General features: G+C 42.2%; 1 protein-coding gene across 1 annotated transcript in view; it reads left to right on the top strand.

Annotated features, from left to right (window-relative positions):
- The first annotated feature begins 5,685 nt into the window (after positions 1 to 5,685).
- Positions 5,686 to 23,764, top strand: part of SLC9A9 (solute carrier family 9 member A9) — a 2,563,562-nt gene continuing 2,545,483 nt past the window's right edge. The window contains exon 1 of the mRNA XM_069213904.1: positions 5,686 to 5,989. Coding sequence (XP_069070005.1) covers positions 5,815 to 5,989 — 175 coding nt within the window. The 5' untranslated portion in view covers positions 5,686 to 5,814. The remainder of the gene's footprint in view (positions 5,990 to 23,764) is intronic.

The raw sequence follows: 23,764 nt of genomic DNA on the forward strand, positions 1-23,764 counted from the left end.
GCTCTTACTAGAGCTTGTTATGTTTCTACCAGGCTACGACTGACAATATACACTGATAGTGTGGATTTGGAATTGTTCATGATTTTGGTCAATTGTGGTCACAAAGAGGTTTCATGACCTCAAGTGGAACCCCAGCACGAAACGGTGGCAGGATAAAAGAATTACTGTAATTCAATTACCTGAAGAGATTGCTGTGGTAAAATGCAGTGTGCATCAAAAAAAGCCAGATTACATTTCCTTGGGAAATGGGTATGCAGATCAGGTTGCAAGGTTTTGCGCCCTGAAGTGTATATCGTTCAAGGACAAGTGAGAACTGATGCCAGAAAAAGAGACCAGTTGTACAAGTTTTGCATTGAAAATAATCGATACTCTAGAAGAATTAAAAACATTACAAGAAAATGCAGACAAGGAAGAGAAAAAACTGTGGACAAAGCTGAAATATGTACAAAGACTAGATGAGATCTGGGTATCTGAGGAGGGTCCGATGGTATTGCCGAATTGTCTGTTGACTCAGATGGCTCGGTATTACCATGGTCAGGCACACATCGGAAGGGATGCCATGATTAGGCTGTTCAAGGTTGGCTGGTTCAATCCGAAATTTAGACAAGCAGCTGAAGCAGTATGTCACAGATGTGTGATCTGTCAGCAACTAAACGTGGGAAAAGGGACAGTGGTAAATCTGAGCCACATTGGAAGAGCAGGATGCAATTGGATTTCATTGAGATGCCTGTATGTGGTGGACTGAAGTACGTGTTGGTGACTGTGTGTGTGTTTAGTCATTGGATTGAAGCATACCCCACCCGCAGAAATGGTAGTCTCACAGTTGCAAAGTTACCCCTTAGAGAATTGATACCAAGGTTCGGATTTCCGATCTCTTTAGAATCAGATAGGGGAACGCACTTCAATAACGAAGTGAGTAAGCTCTTCTGTGCAGCACTAAACATTGAACAGAAGCTCCACTGCAGCTAGCGCCCAGAGGCGTCAGAACTTGTAGAGCAAAAAATGGTACCCTGAAATCAAGAATTGCCAAAATGTGCGCTGCCACAAATCTGAAATGGCCGTATGCATTGCCTTTAGTGTTGATGTCAATGAGAAATATACCTGACAGGAAGACAGGATTGTCCCCGCATGAGATTCTTATGGGAAGAGCAATGAGATTGTCAGCAATACCAGCCAATGCTCTTGTCAATATTACATATGATATGGTGTTGGACTACTGCAAGGATCTAGCTGATGTGGTTCGATCTTTTTCTCAGCAAGTACAAGCCGTTACCCTGCCACCTATCCATGACCCAGGTCACAATCTAAGAGCAGGAGATTGGGTCGTGATCAATAAGCATGTGCGAAAGACTTGCCTGGAGCCACGTTGGAGAGGTCCGTATCAAGTAGTGCTAACAACTACAGCAGCTGTGAAGTGTACAGGTTTGCCTAACTGGATACATGCGAGCCGTACAAAGAAAGTGGTGAGTCCTCAGGATCATGAAGAAGTGTTGTTGAGGACGCCAACAGCTGCAAAACAAATAGTTCTATCTGAACCAGAACCGGAGCAGGTTGAGCCGGAAGTAGACTCACAATTGGCAGAAGACGAATCGATCACCCCACTAAGAGACGAGGGTGTGAAAATTCAGGAGGAAGAACGAGAAATCAATCCAACAGAAGTGCCAAGAGATCCATGCACAGGAGAGGTCCTCACAGAAGCAAAGAGTGCTGAATCGCAAAGAGACCAAGTGCCAGAGCCTGAGGGGGAAAGAGATGAGACAGGTCAAAGCCAAAAGTGATCTGACTCCTCCTGAACCCGTTGCAGGTCCATCAAGGGAAGGCACTACAGATAAGGTGAAGGAGAAGAGTCCAATCTTGAAGAGATTGTTGACAGAAGGGGCAAGAAAAGGAGACCACTGGCCTGAATCTCAAATAGGCAAGAAAAAGGACTTGGTTATAAATGAGACAATAGAGGAAGAAATAGACACTACAAAGAAAGACGAATTGAGTGACGGAGAACAGACAGGAGAAAGGAGGTTGAAAAAAAAGAGAGTAGCAAGTCGAAGATACGCAGGACCAGAGTGGGTAAATGCCGCAACATGTGATTGGCAAAACAAGCTTATGTCTTTTTGCTTTGACAGAGAAGTTCCGAATCAGTATTTTGATGCAACCTGAAGGAGAAAATCAGTATACTGTGTCGTGAGCAAAGGAAAAAGAAACAGAGATTATTGATTTTACCGGAAAAGACACTTATAGCCTGATATGACACCCAGAATCCTGGAGATGACCAGCTGCTAACCGATTTTGACAAAGGAAGTAAAGGGGTCTTGTTGTGTGAAGTCAAAGAAAAGAAAAAAAGTATATTTTTGATTTTTGATTTTTCGTTTTGCATATTAATCAAGAGTTTAAATTCTGCTTTCTGATTCTTTACAGATCATGGCTAGATTAGATAACAACACTAGGCACATTAGGTATTGTAGATATTTGAGTGTAGGAATGGTCGATTGTGTGTGGAATATTGTTCATAATAATGATTGTGGGAATGTCAATCCATGAGGTGAGAGAAGCTAAGGTTACATCTGTTCTTGAGACTACTACACTAACTGCTATAGAGAAGTTTAAATTGGGTGAACAATATTTGCATGATTAAACTAACGAAAAGGGAGAGCTGTCTTCCAACGTCTTTTATCGTTTATTGAGTGAGTATGTAGAAACTATGAATGCAAGGGATTGTCCTGTGTGTACGCAAACACCTTCAACTGTGGTAGAAGTGGTCACTTACCATAGTCTACCTCTGACTTACAGTATAACTTGTAGTTTGCTACTAACATGATTCTATAATCAGTAGTATATTCAATATTTGTATTCAAATTATGATAAGCTATTTTCTTTTGTTCCTATAATTAGATATTTGAGTAAGATAGCTAAAGATCATGATATAGTATTAGTTAGAGGATTCTTTGAGCCTACACTGACCTTTTACACAGCTTATGAGCATCGTAACGATTTGACTTGCTTATTAACACCTATGGAAAAGAGCTTTATTGGGCATACTGAAGACAGGAGAAAAACACTAAAAGAAAAACTAGAGAAATGGTTAGAGAAGAGAACTTACAAGAATGATTATGCTTACACTGCTATTAAAACACAAGGGAAACTAGCCTTAGATGCATTACATGTAGGGAAGCTTTGTATATAGCTTTGTATATATAGGCCAAAATCACGCACTGACACTTTATTTGTGGGAACGAGTGAATGTAGGCATGTGTTTCTGTTTCAGAGTAAGTGGACATTTATGCTGAATGGTGCAGACCCTGTGATTCCTGGAATCTATTATATTTGTGGACTTAATAATTTTTACCATCTTCCTAAGGGATGGTATGGGGCATGTTACTTGGGAATAGTGTTCCCTAAGATTTATCAAATAGATTATTTGAAAAAGATACCGAAAATGACTGAGTTACACCAAATGAGACAAAGGAGAGAGACAGCCTCTGCAATAGTAGGGGATATTTTTGGAGCAGTAATTTCTTCTGTAGGAGTTATATTGAATGCAAATAAGATACGAAAGCTGTCAACTATAGTCGATAATATGTTAACAAATTTTACAGGAGCTATACTTTTACTAAACACTGAATTAGCTGCGGAGAGCTGTGATGTTTCAAAATAGGCTTGCTTTAGACATAATATTAGCGAAGGACGGAGGAGTCTGTAAAATGATTAATGCAAGGCACAGTTGTTCCTATATACCTGAAAATGAGAAAGAGATAAAGGATTTGCTTACTAATTTAACTAATGCAAGTAAGGATTTGAAAGATCTGAAGGAACAAGGAGTTTGAGAAAAAGTCAGAAATGGAGTTGTTACTGTGGGCAATTGGTTTAGTCAAATTGGGGGTGGGATACTGTGGAAAATCGTCCAGGGAATATTAATTGTGATCATTGCTATATTAGGATTATGGGGGGCATGTAAATTATGGCAGAAAATTAAACTAAATAGGACTAAAAATAATCAGAGGAGGGAAGAAGAACAACCCAGAAGATTGACAAGGGAAAGGTGTGATGACATATTTAGTCATCAGAGGAGGGACTGTTGGAGCAGATATGCTAATATGGGAATATTCTAATGATTTGCGTATACATGCTAATGAGAAATAATGACAAACAAAACTAATAATTGAAAACGTGTAATGAGTAAAATGTGCCCACGGGGAGTGGTCACCATGTATGTTAACACGTACTAAAATAATGTGAAATATAAAAATGATGTATTAATATGCCATAATTGATGATATAATCTATGTTTTATGATGCTTCCTATCCTTAATTTAGCAACTATACGCCTGGTCGGCGCTGGGCCTTGCTTGCTTAACCGTGGAGACGCGATGAGCTGCCGAGGACTGGAACGGGAGAAAAGGACCTTGAACTGTGCAGAGTTCAGATGAGCTCTGCCAGAATTTTTTGCAATGTACCAGCGGACAGGAGACAATCAGAACAAATTCATACAATTATGTGTAGAGTAGGCTAAATGTACTTTCCCAGGACTTGAACAATGGAAGTACTAACTAAAAGACTGTGGGCAACAATTTAGTTACCTGAAGAGCCGGATGATGTTCTCATCAACAGAAGGACCAATCATATTAATGGAACTTGATGCTTGAACCGACGTAAACAAGTGGTAAACTAATAGGGAATAAAAACGATTAACCTTGTTGAGAGTGATGGTATTTCCTTATTAGAAAAAGGTTTTATATGGTGTTACATGTTGATTATGATGTTTATTGACATGCCATTGGTTACCGCTTAACTAGGATACTCTATGCGATCCAAAAGATTCATCGACCTATACATGTCCCCTTGTAAGTTTACTTATTAAGGACAAGGCACGCTAACACCCCCTTTCTTTGCCTCTTTGTCTCTCTCTCTCTCTGTCGGTCATGTATTTTCTAGTATTTTCTCACCCACCGATGTCTATATCCTTCTGTCTCTCAGTGTTTTTAATCCACCTTCTCTTCATGTCTTTCCTGCTCCAGTCTTTGCCCTACTTCGCTCTCTCCCTCTCTTTATATTGCTTTCCCTGTCTCTCTATGCCTATCACTGCCTTTCTGTCTTTCTCTCCTGGCTCTCCGTTTTTCCTATCCCAGTCTTTCTCTCCCTTCAACGCCTATCTCTTCGTATCTTCCAAGCTCTCGCGCTGCCTGTCTCTCCTTGGCTTTAGCTCTCTGTTTCATCCTTCCCCATCCTTCCCTGTCTTGCGCCGTTGTTGATGGCTCACATGAACAAGCACATATTCCGTGTTCAGGTTTATCTTCCTCGTAGAAACTGGAGAGTTTCGTCATTGACACGCTCCGAAGTAGTCTCTGCTCTTCTTTATGAAGTTTTCTGTGCCTAGTACTGGGCGGGAACTGCCGGGGCATGGGTATCGTGGGAAGTCTTCTGACAGCAGACACTTGCTTTCCTCAATTACATTTTGTCCCTTTATGGATGCGCATCTTCTTGGATGCTCTTGTGCCCTCTACCGCAGAACAGGCATCCAGCTGACGGATCGCGCGCGCACCAGCTCAAGACGCATGCGTTGTAAGCAGGCACGCCCTTCTAGCTACAACATGTACGCATGCGCTGTAGGTACTAGGGAACGGATTCTCACGGGGTCTTGAATGTGTCATAAAACAGTCCGTGCATGCCTGTTGTCTGGACTACAAATCCCAGCATACAAGCTGTGCAACTGAGAATCTGCTGGTTGACCACAAGGAAGCAGCAGTCCGTACTGCTTGCTTCGCACTTATCCCAGCGATTGGTGTGCGCTGGTGGTTCTGCAGCGGTATTTAAACAAGGGGCATGGGGCAATCAAAGACCTCCCCATCTTCCCTGGGCGGGTCAGTGGCTTTTCACCAGGGTGCCTTGGAGCTGTTGGTTTTCAACTTTTTGCTTATTCTAACCATCCTCACCATATGGCTCTTCAAAAACCATCGCTTTCGCTTCTTGCACGAGACGGGAGGGGCCATGGTGTACGGTGAGTGTGCCCAATGATGCTGTCTCTCTCCTAACCCGCCCACCCCAGCGATGGATACACTTGGAGAGATCACTCAGTCTACTCTTAGTGAAGATGCTGACTGCATGACTGGACGTTTGTTAAAATGCGCACAGTATAAAAAAAAGTTGCCTGGGGTTGTACCAACTATTTCTCAAGTGAAGGTTTTAAAAGTAAAATGTAAAATTCTGTAATGGTATGTGAAATAATACCGTACTCATTTTTTATTGGTTTATATTATTGCTGTTTGTGTTTTACCGTCCCGAACAACCGTAGTGTTATTTATTTTCTGCCCCCGATACGACATGCACTTTCGTTATTGATGAGTAGCGCAGGCGTGGCAGCACGTTTGCAGATTTCTTTGCCGTGTGTTCTAAACCTGCGGTATTTTTTAAGAATGTCAGGGGCTATCAAAAATTAGTGGATCCACTAGTACCACAAGTGACATGGGCTACTTCTGGTTAAGAAATAGTTGTCCTTGTTTAACCTCTTACCAGTCCCTGTCCTCCCTTCTCCCTCACGTATCTTTCATATCACATTATTTTATCTTATAAAGCACGTTTGTAAAAGACAAATATGAATAACGATTCACGACTGACTGGCTGAGAATTATTGTATTACCTACAGTAAACCGGTAGGCACTGTTAACCCCATGCTTTGTTATTACCTTCCCAATGTTTATTTTGTAAGTACATAACTGCTGGTGTTCAACGTTTTTCGAGCCCGCTCAATGCCAAGGATGCCAATTAAAGACTACCCACATTTGACTTCTCTTATGCCTGTTGCACCACCCTGTACTACATGCCTATTTATCTAACTCTTTCTGTGCCTTTTTTATCGCAGCTTTTTCCCTATGCCGCCCATTTTATACTTTTCTCTTATTCCTTCGTTCTTCTTCGTCATGTGCCTTTCTCCCTCCTGCTCTGATTCAAAGTTTGAGTGTGGAAAAAAGGTCCTAGGCCTTAACAATGAATGTAGTGATCACTACATGCAACCATTATCACAAATTAAGTGCGGCACCCTTAGCTCCAGGAGAGAAAGATGACCGTACATATCTATTATATGTGGTTCTATGTCATTCGTGACACCATCCTCCAATTGCAGCTTGTAGCGAACTGCATATTGCATTCTTGGGCTTATAGTTTCAGTTTTTAAATTGTAAGCATGGGCTCAAACATTTCAGCATTAAAAGTGCTACTATACTACTAGAACCGGTTGAATACATTAGATATGGTATGGGGATAAAGGGTCTATTAACAGCATACCCTGCACCAGTTGTACACTGGCAACTGCATTGAAAATGCGTGAGGTTTGTCTGTCAAAAGTGGGGCTTACAGTTTTCATTTTAGGCATCCTCAAAGAAGTAGGATTAAACTTTGGTTTTGTTTGTTTCATTCTTTCAATTATTTAAATATTTCACAAGCAGACCGTTCACATTTAGACGGTTTGCACCCTTTTCCGTATGGAGTAGCAGGACCTATTCATTTCCTGATGCAATGTGTGTAACTCGCTACAACTTTCTAGACTGCATCATTTGCACAATGTACTTCAGTATCCAGGAAGTACATCCTGTTTTACTTGTTGCTCGAGTTCAGAAGAGTGGCCTTGGTTCTCATACCAGACCAAATCAATCTAGTCATTTTTTCATTGCTTTTCATGTAATTTTTATAGCCCTGTAGACTTAAAAACGTGGTCGTGAACTTTGGCAATTTCATATTGTGTTCTGTTAGACTGTGTGATTAAAATGTACAGAGTCCAGTGGCGGCCCGTCCTTTATGGCGGAGGGGCCACACCCCCCCACTTTTTGCCCCTCATGAAGAGTGTCTGTCAGACTGAACAAATGCCAGCCTGACAGACACTCTTCATTTTCAGCTCAGACAGCCAGGAGTGAGCCATGCGCGATTTGCGCAGACTCCTGGTTGCCTGACCTGAACTTTGCTGGGCTGAGGAGGTCAGAGCTCCTATGGGCGTGACCGCCTCGGCACAGCAAAGGTGGCTTGAGGCCCTCCCCTGGATGACGAGGAAAGCGTCACCCATTGACACTCGCCCTGGGCGCTTCAGGTTTAAGCCCTGAAGCGCCCAGGGCGAGTGTCAATCAGTTGCACTTTGTCACAGAGTGGAGGCTGAAGGTAAGTGTGTGTGTGTATATGTGTGATGTTTTAAATTGAATGTTTGGTGCGCACATGCATGTTTGAGTGTTATGAGTGTTGTTAATGGATGTGCGTGCGTGCGTGTGTGTGTGTGAAAGAATGAGTGTGTATGATCTTTTAAAATGAATGTTTGGTGCATGCATGCATGTTTGAATGTTATGAGTGTTAATGGATGTGCGTGCATGTGTGAAAGAATGTTGTGTGTGATGTTTTAAAATGAATGTTTGGTGCGTGCATGTTTGAATGGTATGAGTGTTGTTAATGGATGTGCGTGCGTGCATGCGTATCTGTGTGTGAAAGAATGAGTGTGTGTGTGTGTGGTTCCCGCCGCCCCCCTCCCTCCTAAAGCTGCCGGCTGCCACTGACATTTTCGTCCCAATTTGTGCACTAATTCATTGATTTCAATGCATATCTATGGACAGTTTTTTCAAGCGTAAACAAATTACTCCAGAAACCCACAAATGAGGGAACGCAGGTTGACAGCAGAAACTGGGAAGTGTCATGAGAAGCTGCCTCAGTGACAGCCAATGTATGCCTTTTTCACAAACTCCCCAGAAGAAACTAACAAAAAGGACAAATGTGAGTGTGAAACTGTTCTTCCTAACTTAATTGGTGCAAAACAGACTGTATTTAAGATTGGTTTAAAATTGGGTAGGAGGTTTCAAAGTCATACACAATGCATAATTGGAAGCCAATTGTAATTGACTTGAAGACACAGGTAGTTGAGTCAAACGTACAATCCAATGACGTCTGCAAAACCCCACTGAGCACAATTAAACAAATTTAATATTTAACTCTGCATCCTATAAATGCCACAACCATAAAATAGGTAACAAACTAATAATGACAGTACAGAAGATTTGCTAATGTAAAAACCTGTTCTGGCTCAAGAATAGTTATTGGGGCCAGAATATGAGTGGTCTCCAGCAAATGCCAGTGCTGTGGACGTCTATTCTTTAATTGAGTTACCATTTCAATAGGACCTTCATCACAACTTTTATGAGTTGGAAGTTAAGCTAGAACGACACCTACATAGAAAACCAACGCCTTAGCTTCCGTTTGGTGCATCATTTGTTGATACAGTGTTGTCAAGTTCCATTACATGGTTTTCTTTCCTGCCTTTGGTCAGCTGTTTCCACCTGTGACACGTTGAACTTCCGCCAGAGTTTACATACATCTTCCTCAGAAACAAACACCAAAATAAAATAAAAACTTCATCTTATTTTAACATTATCATAACTAATCTTCTGCTTTGACAGCTCACTGGCATTCCTTCTAGTTTCTAGATTATGAAATGTGGGACTGTGAAAATGGATTATTTTCAAAATCAACAGATGTGTGTTGGATTCCAGTGCCTGAGTTAGGGAATTGTCTTTCAGCTCCCTCAGTACTGCAGTGCTATTGGCCAATCTGGCCAAGCATGTAGACTGCAATTTAGACAACATGTAAAGTGCTTGCTACCTTTCTTTTTTTATAAATTTCAAACGTTTTATTAGCATATTAGTAGATCAGTACAATGAAATCAACTTACTGTTAATGTACAGTTGTGAATGCATACAGGTACACAGTTGAAAAACATTGCAAAACATAACAAAAAGGGATGTCGGACAAGGGTCCAATCAATGAACATGACTAATGAATTATCACCTCAGTGGTCATGCCTTGCAAGATCACCCCCACAGCCGTGGGTTGGTATGCTCGTCACCTTTCATTACATTTAGCCTGCCTCCCTTCCTCATTCGATCCCGGCCCCATTTACTGAGACATCTAGATCAGATACCTTTTATTCAAGGCTATTAATTTTTTCTGGGAATGTTTTTTTCGCATTGCGTGCTCAATGCCTTTTTCTTTCACACTCATGCAGTTTGCTGTACCTTAGCTCACTAAAGTCTGCAACCAACCCTCTATGAATGCATTTAAGTGGTCTTCTAACTTACATTTGGGATGCCTTTTCATTTTCGTTATTGGCATTTGGCCATGTTTTGTAAAAGTTTAAAATCTGGTTGGTTTTGCATGTTTTGTAGCATCCTGTGTCCTGTTGCAGCATATGTCTATGTAGTCCTGACAGCAGAAGGTCTCAGAAAAGCCTCGACTATCTGTCAAAATCTGAATATTAAAAATATTAGATGCCTAAGGACGAGTTGAGTGAATAGTTCAAGTACACACTGCTTAACATGTGCAGGTGGTAGCAGGTGGTGGGCACTGACACACATTTTTGGGCACCAGCGCTTATTCTTCCTCATGAGACCTTAACTAAGAGCAGGTCAGAGCAGGTAGAAAAGAGACAAAGAAAGAGGAAAAGAGATCTAGGAAAATAGTCACCAAGGGAGAAATCAGGGATGAAAAAGAGCTTGTAAGTGTGAGAGAAAGAGTCAAGAAGTGTAGGGCGGTCAAAGAAAGAGGCATGCAATGGAATCAAGACCAATAGCATTGATATTTTGCAACTCCATCGTTCATCAGCACCACTAGTGTTCTAAGAAAACCTTTTGGACCCTCAAATTATTTGTATTTATTCATTTTTATACAAATTTAAGTTCAGGGAGAAGGGGGCACAGCCCAGGTTTTTGCATTTGTATCTTCAGAGGTTGTGCTTCCAGGGCTCGCCATCATGGTGAGATTTGCAGAGACACACGAGGATCAAATTCGTACTCTGATGCCCGTGTTTGGGGGTCCAGTGTTAATGGAAGAGGATTTGAAGCAATGACTTCCTCCAGACTCGCTAGATTTCTCGTGGGCATCACAGCCAGATGAAAGGGCATATTCCTCAATGCATGCATAATATGTTCCACCCTTGCACTTTCAGATTGATACCAAATTATAACACTATTTAACAAAAACATAAAATTGTATTTCATAATGTAGTTTGACTATGACCCAACAAGATGTTATTCTAGAAACGATATTTGAGTGAATGAATTCGAAAAACACACAGTGGATGCCAGCTTGAAGAAAGTTTAGTTAGGGCAAGTAAAAGTCAGCATTAGGTTTCCGACTCCACGAAGTCAGCTATTTTAACAGCAGCGAAAAAGCCATTTGTGGCACGAAACTAGAGCAGAGCCCCAAGGTTGACAGTGGAACACATCTCCAGAGCGCTGGAAATGCCTCACTTCCTCTATCTGCTCTGCTCCCAATTGCAGCGCTGGATAGAAAGATTAAAAACCCGGTTTGTTTATTTTTAGAGATTGTTACACGCCTTATCTAAAAGTGCTAGACAAAGAAAAACGGAAAGGCACGGGATACAATCGCAGCAACTGCCAGTTTTTAAAATGCTAAATTTGTTCATTCGTTTACATAATATTACGAGCTCCGGTCACTGGCTGAGGAGCGAAACTAGCATAAACTTACTACAAGCTTATGTGCTGAGTTTGTAAATAAACAAAGGCTTGACGTATCGTTTTTTAGTGTTGTTTGACAGGACTGCCTTATGTAACCTCTAGGAACAGTTTTTTTTGAGAAGCAGTACGGAAAGATGTGTTAAGGACATAGCCACATGTTGAATTTCCACCATAAAGGCTTTGCAATACCAGGTAATAAGCAGTGCTTGAAATGGAAAAAATAAAGTGCAGGTACTCTGTGCTAGAGTACCTGTTTGTTTCTGAGAAGTGCCGGTACTCCCCAATTAAAAGTATTACGTTTTTCTTGAGATGTGCCGGTACCCTCCCGCTCAAAATAGAAAAGTGCCGGTACTCAGTACCGGACAGTACCGGCCCATTTAAAGCACTGGTAGTAAGCCAATGCTCATGGTATTGTTCGATCCTCTAGGCAAGATGCGTATATAATGAAAAGTTGTGACAAAAGCAGCAGGGCAGACATACTAATTGTAAAAAGCATATGTTAAAAGCAATAGGTCTTTAATGTTGGATTATTATACACTGTACCAAACCATGTAGACAGGTATTCTGTTACAGGGAATCTCACAGAGTCCTGTGTTAGGCAAGGGTTTTGATGTTGATTGCCTCCTCTGAACAACTTTTGGTATAAGATTTGCACTCTGTTAGGCCTTGTCGAACCCTTCCAGGAAGCATTGTATATTGTTTTTCCATCTGTAATTTTGTATTTCTTTGTAATTTTATGACTATAGGTCTGATGGTTGCCATGTAGGAAAATGCAGACATAAAACAGTAGGACACAGCTCGGTATTGTAACAAAGCCCCTGATAATGTTTGTAGGCCTCGTTGGTTCAGTGAGATGTTACGTCGGATACTATAGATCAGATTTGCTTACTAGGAAAAGGTTTAATAAAGGCAGTAAGACATTAGACTTTTAAGGGAGGATTATTTAATCACTGTTAAATCAAGGGTTTTAGTATTGATTGTTCCCTCTAACAAACCCTGCTTTCCTTTTTAATTTCATTGTTTTCTAAGACTGGCTAAACAGCACAGCTGTCTGCCTGAATTTATGTGATCAGCGGAAAAAGAGCTGTACGGTGCAGTTCTAAAAGAGGAGTTTTGCCTCCATGCACATGCACATCTTCCCTGTGAGCATTTATCTGGAAAATAAATGTATCAGCCCACCAAAGGAGAACTTTTATTGCTCATAATTGATAAGGAAATTGTTAACACAGACCCCCAATAAATACACTAGGAGGTGGTTTTGCATAGTGTAACCTAGGAGCTGATCGGGGGATTGAAAAGGGGCGTGGCGGGAGTGGGGGTAGACACAACAAAAAAAAAGAATGTAATTTTTAAAAAAAACATCTTTTTGTGCTGCGCCGCATCTCGCTGCTCCCATTCGCTCCTCGACTGAACTTCAGGCTCAGGCTCCCAGCCTGCCCAGCATCCAGTCCAAACGCTGCTTCATTGCTGCAGGCAGCATAAAAGCAGCATTAGGATTGGAAGGAGCGCCCACACAGGGCGCTCTGTAGCAGACTGAAAGTCTCTGCCTGCTGTCTCCAACCCAGCAACACAGTGCCTGCGTTGAAGGGTTGGAGAGAGCCCAGTGCGCATGTATGTTTGGCCGGCCAAACATACATGCATTCTGAGGGGGAGTGCTCACCATCAGAGTCCCATGCCCCACCTCTTTTACTATAAAGCGATAATAAACGTTGTTTATTATAGTTTTATAGTAAAAGTTGTGCAGCTGTTGCTGCTGGGGGAGGGCAACACTCCTCTGCCTTAATTCAGGAGCCGCCCCTGATGTAACCTCTGTGATTAATACAATAGGGAGGGGTTGTACTTCAGGAACTCTCTGACTGATAGATTAGGAAGGGGTGGGCTTTACATAGTGAACGTTTTGCTAAACACTATGGGTAGGGTCTTTATGTTTAGAACTCTCAGAAAAAATGCAATAGAAAAAGGTTTGACCTTGCAAGCTCTGTGAAAAACACAGAGAAAAGGACCAACATAAAGGTGATATATTTTGGCTAACTCAGTGACAAAGGCAATATGAAAGGGTTTGCATTGTGAACTCTGACAAAATGCAAAATTAAGTCTTTTTACTTTGTCAATTATGAAAAGTTTCAGAGGAGATTTTATACTGTGAACTCCATGTTATGCACCATAGGAAGAGGCTTTATAGTCCTAACAAATGCATTTGGGAAGTTTGTACATTGTGAGCTCACTGACAATTGCAATGGGAGTAAGTTTAATGCACATAGCCCTTTTAAATCCAATCACAGTAAATTGTGGTGCTTCTGAAGGCGACATACTGTTCATATCAATTTATACTTTGGGTCTGCCTAAAATGTTTGTTGGGTCTCTTTGGGCAACGATCACATGATCATGTTTATGTTCATGTTGAAGCCAATAGCCTTGCTTTATTGATTATTGAACGTGATGACAAAGGAGGTATGCTTCTCATTTTATATTTGAATAACTTAATCATGCCTCAAAGCTTACCTTGTTGATTATTGAAAGTCTTGTGCATTTGTTAGATAGTTCAGGATATAACGCCTTTTCTTATGGTGAATAACATGGGTTCACAGTGTAAAATCTCTTTCTCTGGAACTTTTCTTAGTTCACAATGTAAAAAGCCTTCCTTTTGCATTTTGTCAGAAGTCACAATGCAAACCCTTTCCTATTGCCTTTGTCCAAAGTGCAAAACATAATAAACTACAACGTGTCCTGGGCTGAAATGTTGTTACAGCTTTAAGGGATAAAAGGAGTACCAAATGAACTTCCACCTGAACTGCAAGTAGGTGATGTATTAAACATAATCTATAATGAACTAAAAGAAATCGGTGGTAATAAGACTTGTTATATAAAAGATATAGTTCGATTAACAGGGTAGCCTGAAGTGATAACTACGCTCTAATGAACGATTTGTCCTTAACCAATAATGTCCTCTCCCTGGTCCTCCATGTCACAAAAGCTCTCTTGGTCCAAGTGTAACCCTCCATAACTGGTGACTCTGGATGATTAAAAAGTTCAGGTTGACCCAGTTTAATAAAACAGTCTCTGACATAGCTATTCCATTGAATGCTCGTGGCTCGGTCAAAAGCCAAACAATCTTTTAATAATAATCGATTTAAATGCTTAGCTGGTTGCCCAAGCCGAAACCCAAAGGAGTAAGGGCTGTAAAATCAACATATTCTCTAAATAGTCATTCCCAAATTTATCATGGTTGATGAAGGAGTGTATACTCTTGGGAAGGGGAGGAGTTTCCTTAGAAACCTATCTTCAAGAACTTGAAAGGAATACACTTTGATATACCCAGATAGTTCACTGCCATAAGCATCTCCAGAAATACACTTCTCTCTGTAAATATCTACCATGGTTTTAACATGTTTACAAGCCAGCCTAGAAGCAAAGTAAGACACCAACAACAGTGTTCCTGGTAAACATGTGCTCCCTAGACAATAACAAAGGAGACCAAGATAAGAATGAATCAAATAGGACACCCCGGTAGGAAAACACAGGGACTCAATTAAAAGTATTGCTTTTGACACACTAAGGCCTAATCTTAGTGGACCGTGGGCCTATTACCATAACATGGGACTTGGAAAAGTTTGTAATTAGGTCAAGGCATTTCATGAATTCCATGAATCGGTTAAGCAAAACATCTAGACCCAGGGCAGTGCGAGAGGTAAGAACTGCGTCATCTGCATGTAGCAGAACCGGGCTCAGGCGAGAATCGATTTTGGGCATGTCCCTGACAAAATTCAATCAGCGAATTGTCCTTGATATATAATGTAAACAAAAACAGGGCCAAAATTCAGCCTAGATGAACCCCCTGATTTAGCTTAAAGTGCTCTAAGCATTCACCACCCTCTCTGAATCTCATTGATTCTGTAAGGTTAAAATGAAAGTCTTGAAGTTAAAAAAACTAGCTGAGGTTCTGCCCCCATCTCCAACATGATAGCCAGATTTATCTCCCTATTCATCTCAGATCCATAAATGCGAGATGTAGCACCCATTGTTTCGTAATTGTGTACTAACTAAAAATCAAATACAAATGAAGGCCCGGGTCAATAGTACCCATGCCCAGACATTCTGCTCCAATGCTCATTCAACAATCCTATTCAATTAATTGCAGCCTACTATCTTCACTTTGGATCTATCATCGAAATGGGTCTATAGCACTTGGGGGTCTAACAGATGCCCTTCTTAAAAACAGGGAAATCACTGAGGCAGACTAGGCTTCCGGAATATGCACTTTCACTATTGTATTCAGATATAGCATTAAAAGGGTATCCCAGAAGTCTTTGTTGGACTTCAACATGTCTAGCGGGATCCGGTCGGAACCAAGAGCCTTATTTATTAGAAGCCACATATAGCATTTTGATTCCTCATCTAATGCAAAATTAATAGGGGCTATCACTTTAGATTGGAGCCCAACTCATCTGAGTAGGTGATACCTGTCCCCTTTCAGCTTCCCTCTCTGCACATTGAAGGATGAAAAATTACACCGTTGTTATGTTGCACTTTTAGTGGGAGAGGACATGTGCACAAAACTTTCTTTGCTGGTCACGCTGCGCAGTGTGTCATGAGAAGGCATTTTAGAAATGCAAAATAAATAAAAAAGAGCTGTTATATGTCAGATTAATATGTATTCAAGTTTGAGTTCATATGCAAAAGGTGGTGGACACCTTCGGAGGAAAGACTTCTGCAAAGTTTAAAAGAGATGTGTTGCTAGACCTTATAAGTTTTGTCGTTGGCTTACTCTATGTTTTTTTTTCCTCTAGTGATTTTAAAATATACGAGTGCACGGATGTGCTGCACTTTTGGTACATAGTGCTAGTTCTCTGAACCTTGCTCTCCTGGCTGAAGGTCACCCAATGAGAATTTCCAACCCAAGTGAGAGTGATTAGTGCCCCCTCTTTTTGGAATATGAGAAGGCTCTTGGTGAGGACATCACAGTTCTAGTTCAGGGGCAGAGACTTTTTTTGCCCGTACTCCTGTAGGGGCAATGCCTGGTTACTTACTAGTAAACTTCATTAGTCCGAGCACAGGTCTTCCTCATCTCAGTCCTAACTGCATGAGCAGGCCTCTACTCCCACAGAAAGTGATTACCTTAAGCAGCCAGATAAATATCCCCAATATGGCCATGCACATCCCAGTAGGTCGTATAACAGGAAGCTCCACCTAGCCACATCCTGTCATATCCAAGCCCAAAAGAACCAAAATGCAGGATGGGACTGGGAGGAAAGGGAATCCAGGACTGAGACGAGGAAGACCTGTACTCGCGGAATGAGGTTTACCAGTAAGTAACCGGGCATTACCTCCTCATACGTCTTCCTTGTCCAGTCCTTACTGCATGAGCCAATACCAATAAAACATATTTTGGTTCAAGTATTTACCGATTTAAAAAAAAACAAAAAAAAAACACACGGAACTCAAGTGCAACACCAAGAGTTTAAACAACACAGCACACAACAAAAAGCACATGATCTGCAAAAGCAGTGGAGGAAGTATCACCCACTTGCAACCTATTGTGGAACATGAAGGTATGCCCACATAGCAGCGCAACAAATCTCACAGAGCAAAGCTCCCTTAAAAGCTGCCCAGGAAGTAGACATTCTCCTGGGCGATCTGCCCTGAACAGAAGATGGCAGCTGTCGACCCACAGAATCATAAGCCCCAGCGATAGCCAGCTTGACCCACCTGGACAAGGTAGCTGAAGCGGGGTGAAGACCTTTAGTAGAAAGGCCAAAAGTAACAAACAAAGAATCCACCCTACGGGATGACACCATACAAGACAAATAAATGGATAACGCCCTATAAACATCTAGGGTATGCAAGCGGACCTGCTGCTCCGAGGAAGACTTCAGAAAAAACACAGGTAGAACAAAGTCTTCCGAACAGTGAAACAAAGTAGGCATCTTAGGGAGAAAAGAAGGACTGGGTCTCAAAATAACTTATAGTAATGAATATATACGAAATACACTGTTCCAAAAAAGCTGACAAACTAGGAGACCAGTAGTCTCAGGAGCAAAGGCCCTGAAGGATCACACTGGATGACTAGCATCATCATCGGGAGTTGCTCCTCTTTAGGCCGGCGCTGCAATGCCTGGTGGGCACCCGACTTGGGGGCTCTGAACCGTACTACTCTGATAGTGACTGGTAGGTTCAACTATCCAGATGCTTATAATTCGGCACCAGTACACAATAGAGAGGAGAAAAAGGGTTAAAATTGGTTATTCATCCAAAAAAGCAGCATCATATTTTTAATCAGTTACACAGGAATGAAGACCACAGTTAAAATCAAAAAATGAAAATAACAAATTGAGATGTAATGCTCAATAACTTTAGAAAAATATACTGCAGAAGACTCTAAATATTATAGGACTTCTGGATTAGGATCGACATGTTTTGCGTCTAGTGGTCCAACCGGATCCATTGACACTTCATCAGGACCAAACATAAACAAAAACAATTTTTTTTTTTTATCACCTCTTCAACAAAAACAAACTCACAAATTAGAGTAGATAACACTGGTCACTTATCTTTAAGTAAACTGGTTCAAACAGGTCACTCATCCCCAAATAGAGAACAGGTTCCTTGGGAAGCACGTTTCAAGGACTCTAAGTGACAATATTAGTCACAGGTCCATAATGGTGGACCTACCCTCTGTAATGCGCGCCCGTTTGTTTGTTTTTGTTGAAGAGGTGATAAAAAAGTTTTTTGTTTTTGTTTATGTTTGGTCCTGATGAAGCGTCAATGGATCCGGTTGGACCACCAGACGCGAAACATGTCGACCCTAATCCAGAAGTCCTAAAATATTTAGAGTCTTCTGCAGTATATTTTTTGAAAGTTATTGAGCATTACATCTCAATTTGTTACTTTCATTTTTTGATTTTAACCTTGGTCTTCATGCCTGTGTAACTGATTAAAAATATGATGGTGCTTTTTTGGAAGAATAACCAATTTTAACCCTTTTTCTCCTCTCTATTGTGTACTGGTGCCGAATTATAAGCATCTGGATAGTTGAACCTACCAGTCACTATCAGAGTAGTACAGTTCAGAGCCCCCACGTCGGGGTGCCCACCAGGCATTGCAGCGCCGGCCTGGTGAGGAGCAACTCCCGATGATGATGCTAATCATCCAGTGTGATGCTTGAGTGCCTTTGCTCCTGAGACTACTGGTCTCCTAGTTTGTCAGCTTTTTTGGAACAGTGTATTTCGTATATATTCATTACTATTGGGAGACTGTACACTGGACCATTCAAACTCCCGGTCCCTCCCCCCTTTGATCTCTGACTCAAAATAACCTACTCTGATAAGAACCTCAACAAAGTTGGGGAAGATAACAAAGCACCAATCTCCACGATCCGCCTCACGGAGCAGATCGCCACCAAAAACACCACCTTGGCCAACAAAAACTTCAACTCGGAAGACTCAAAAGGCTCAAAGGGAGGACCCTGAAGACTATGCAACACCAGGAGAAGATTCCAAAAAGAAATTGGGCAGACGGGAGGCCAGAGCTGAAATAGCCAAAACGTCAGGACCCCTGATAGCCTGTATTGCAGCCCACTGGCTGCGAATTGTGGAAACCGCCAAACCCAACAAATACCTATCTCTTATAAACTCCAAAACCAAACTAGGGTCACACACATCTCCAGAGCACTGAAAATGTCTCACTTCCTCTATCTGCTCTGCTCCCAATTGCAGCGCTCGAAAAGAAAGATAAAAACCTGGTTTGTTTATTTTTAGAGATTGTTACACGCGTTATCTAAAAGTGCTAGACAAAAAAAACAGAAAGGCATGGGATACAATCGCAACAACTGCCAGTTTTAAAAATGCTCAATTTGTTCATTCGTTTACATAATATTACGAGCTCTGTTCGCACCACCATGTAAATGCTGGCGGAGATGGGGTGCAGGGGGCCCCCTGGGGGGCCTTTCACTGCCCATGCACTTGGCATGGGCAGTGCAGGGGCCCCCATGGCCAGCCCTGTCACACTTTTCACCATCTGCTTTGCAGACAGTGAAAAGCACGATGGGTGCTGGTGCACCCTATGCATCGCATCATTGCTGCTGGCTCTAATATGACTCGACGTCAATGTTGTGGACTGTTTTCCGTGGGGCTATCGTGCGGAAACTCTCTTTCTGTCCCCTGACCGGGCGAGAAACCCTTAATAGGGGCCATCTGAAGGGGACCGCACTGGCAGTAACCCGCCCCCAGGACTTCGGGGAATGGCCTTTTCCGTCCACCAAAGTCGTAATTAGGGGCATAGAGGGTCATTCTGACCCTGGCGGCCGGTGGCCGCCAGGGCCACCGACCACGGGAGCACCGCCGACAGGCTGGCGGTGCTCCAATGAGCATTCTGACCGCGGCGGTTCAGCCGCGGTCAGAAGCGGAAAGTCAGCGGTCTCCCGCTGACTTTCCGCTGCTCATTGGAATCCTCCATGGCTGCGGAGCGCGCTCCGCAGCCATGAGGATTCTGACCCCCCCTACCGCCATCCAGTTCATGGCGGGAAAGCCGCCATGAACAGGATGGCGGTAGGGGGGGTCGCGGGGCCCCTGGGGGCCCCTGCCGTGCCCATGCCAATGGCATGGGCACGGCAGGGGCCCCCGTAAGAGGGCCCCAAAATGTATTTCACTGTCTGCCTTGCAGACAGTGAAATACGCGACGGGTGCAGTAGCACCCGTCGCACCTTCCCACTCCGCCGGCTCGATTACGAGCCGGCATCCTCGTGGGAAGGTCGTTTTCCCCTGGGCTGGCGGGCGGTTTAACTGGAACCGCCCGCCAGCCCAGGGGAAAACTCGTAATACCCGCCGCGGTCTTTTGACCGCGGCGCGGTAATTTGGAGGGCGGGATCCTGGCGGGCGGCCTCCGCCGCCCGCCAGGGTCATAATGAGGCCCATAGTGTCTTAGTCCAGAAGCAACTGAACACCTTCCAGCAGACTGGCTCTCTTCAAAGGAGTCAATGGAGCCGGAGTGGTCCTGGAAAAAGAAGGAGGAGACAGAAAGGGAATCCTGTAGCCACAGGACACGACCACCAGGGACCTACCAGTGGTGACAATACACTAGACCTCGTCTGAGGACAACCCACATCCACCCATTGACCAGTTCACAGAGATATGACTTTGGACTCTCTACATTGAAAGCTTGAGAAATTTAAAGATATGCTTCTCCGGGATTAGAGAAGGACTCAAATGTTTGAAAAAGGGAACCCTTAGGTTCGCTCAGTTCTTCACCCTGCTCACCAAAGTGAGAAACATATTGCCACATATATGGAGTATTTAGTACATTGTGTTGGCATTTTGGGAACTCTGTGTACCAACTCCGATCAAGCACACTGCTTGGAGTGGAACCGCCTTTGGTTTTCAATTCTCTGTACTTAGTTTGAGGTCATGTGTGCACTCTTGGAAGCAGAAGAGCTGATTTGGTTCTGCAAGAAACTGTCAAGGTTCAGGAAAGAAAAGCATAATACTCAGCTAACTGGAAACTGTTCCTAGAGGACGCCTCAAGGAAATGAGATTGCTGAGTGTCATATGATACCACTAGCACAGTTGTACAAAAAAAATAAGACAACGAAGCATGGTTTGTATGCTAGTGAAAGGTGAACCCACACCATTCCTATCCCTTCCCCTTTCTTTAGGTTTACAGTGCCTCCTTCCATGGACTTATAAGCTCCAGGATGTCCTGTCTGCATGTCCCTGGCCTAGTGCCCAGGTCTGTTAACTTAGGGAGGTGGTCCTGATTATGAAATTGTTTTGACCATGGAAAGCATAGGATTACAGTTGCAGTTTATCTCAATCTCTAAATTACTCTTAGAATCCATACAGTGGCCCCTATGCCTTAGACAGCCTCACAGATAGGAGTTTGAAATTTAACTAAGATATGGCTTATAAAGATCAATATCCACATGGAACTTCATTGTGAATTTGGACTCACTATATATCAGCTCCACTTATCAAAATCTAAAAAAAGGGGACTTAACTGCTTTTGAAATATTTGCAATGTATCTTGCCCTCTACTGCTAACCATATATGTGGTACCCAGAGGCTGGAGCGGAGAGACTCTAAAACAGGCATTTCCAACCTTTGCTATATTAATAATGAGTTACTCATATTCAATGAAACGTATCAAGAGCTACTAATATTATTAGTGTTGTAATAGTGACCACATCAGACAAAATTACATTAGTGGCCACAATATGAACATTACTAGCAGTGATCATCTCAGTGCACCAGGTATGGTTGCCAGCACTAATGTTAAAAAGGCATTGTCAATATGGTATGCCACTACATGGAAATACATAACAGTCATAGCTGCAATGCCTCTGTCACCGAGATAATATAATTTGTAAAAAGTCTCCCAGTGCCACATGATTTATCACTAAGACATCTAATGTGAATATATTTTGGAAATTCAGACATTTTTCTCCAAATATCAGCTTATGGGTTCTGAAAATAAGCACATTTACATCTCAAATATACATTCTCAATTTTGGTATACATAAATTAATTCAACCATGCAAAAGCTTCTAGTTTATTAGGGTGTGCTGCACACATGATCGTGACTTACAAGTAGCTGGAAAGCTACCATTAGCTCATACGCTACTTGTTGGAGAAGCCTGCTCTAAAGGATCCAAGAACTGCACTGTTGATTAAAGAGAGCGGGTCCTCGTGGTTGGGAAATGTTTTTTTGGGGTTCAGGAACATTTTATTAAATGTGGATACTCTGCAGTTTAAGCTCCACTGAGATGTTCAATCACCCACAAAAGTCAATACATATCATAGCAAGGTAGCTACACTCTCTTGGCTTTATCTAGTACCTGTATTCTTGATTAGAACAATATGGACATCTTTCAGAACACCTTAGTGAAATACCTGCCCAGTACTGAATTTTTTCCTGAGTCAATCTGAACCTAGCCCCCAGGATAACCGGGCAATTTGACCAGCACATCTTATTTTCTTGGCATATCATATTTTCAACTGTTCTTTTCACTTGTAAATAAAAGCCATCTTCTTTGAAGATACAGCATTGGCTTGATATTTTGGTTATTGGGCAGTATAGACTATGTCCAGGCCACTGGAAGTATTCAGCAAGAAAGGACACAATTATACAGAAGGATTTACTAAATTATTGGTCAGGGTCAGGCAAATCATGCTGCAAAATGTGGCACATTTTGTGATAGTATTACCTCATAATTTCGTCCTATTTAAAAATGTTAACATGTTAGCATTAACTGGGCAAAGGCAAAAACATTAACTCGGCAAAGGCAAAGTTTTCACCTCATTAGTACCTGTTGGACACCCAAACTCAGCAATAAGCAACAGAAAGATGTCCAGTCAACCTCTGTAAAGGGCATGCCACTGTGCAGAAACACCTGTTAAAGCATGTTAGCAAGCTTTGAACCGTTTGCGCCAGAAACATTTTTTTGTCAAAATTTGCAAATCATGCATCTGATGATCTATTATGCGGCAAATGCTGCAGATCCCTTGTTATGCAGAAAACGCAGTGACCACAAAATCGCATAGTTCCAATTGCCCTGATTATGTCATGTTTTTTATAAAACCTACCACTTCCTAGACTAGACTATGCATTACTGTTCAGTCACGTTCAGTAATTTATTTGAAATCTAATTCACTGTCTTTAAGTGTTTGACATGGAGGGTCAAACACCTAAAGACAGTAAATCGGAGTTCAAATAAATGACTGTCCCTGGAAGACCAGTGGTAATAGGAGAAACCACCTGAAAACTGACAGAGATGGGGAGCCAAAGGCAGTATATTAGCAAGTGCGCCATTGCTGTGTGTGTAATTGGCTACGCGCGCACGTGTTATGGGAAACCGCAACTGTCGCAGATTTCCGGGTGTTCTTTCGTTCTTAAACTAGTTGGAAGTGGTCAGTTGTCTCCCAGAAAGTAGCAAACTGTGATTAAAAAAAACACATACAAAGTTGTGGCGGCTGTTCAAGGCCTCTGCGCATTATTTAAAGCAAACTGCTGTTAAATAATCTCGTTGAATAGGCCCTGCTGAGGAAGTGCTACAGGTGAAACAGACTGGGGTACCGCTTTGAAACGTTCATTGATTCTAAGAACTTTTATTATTTTACATTCAGCATAGAAGCAACAGTATGCTTTATTGCTTTCCAGTATGTTTAACAACAACAAGCTTATGCTTGGGTTGAAAGGGTGCATGGGGAATATGAGGAAGTGGCTGTAAGCAGTGCGGCCCGAGGGAGATGCGGTAAAGAGAAAGTGACTAGGAGCCCAGGCAC

This window comes from Pleurodeles waltl, chromosome 11 (genome assembly GCF_031143425.1).
Source record: "Pleurodeles waltl isolate 20211129_DDA chromosome 11, aPleWal1.hap1.20221129, whole genome shotgun sequence".
In the NCBI taxonomy this organism is placed as follows: domain Eukaryota; kingdom Metazoa; phylum Chordata; class Amphibia; order Caudata; family Salamandridae; genus Pleurodeles; species Pleurodeles waltl.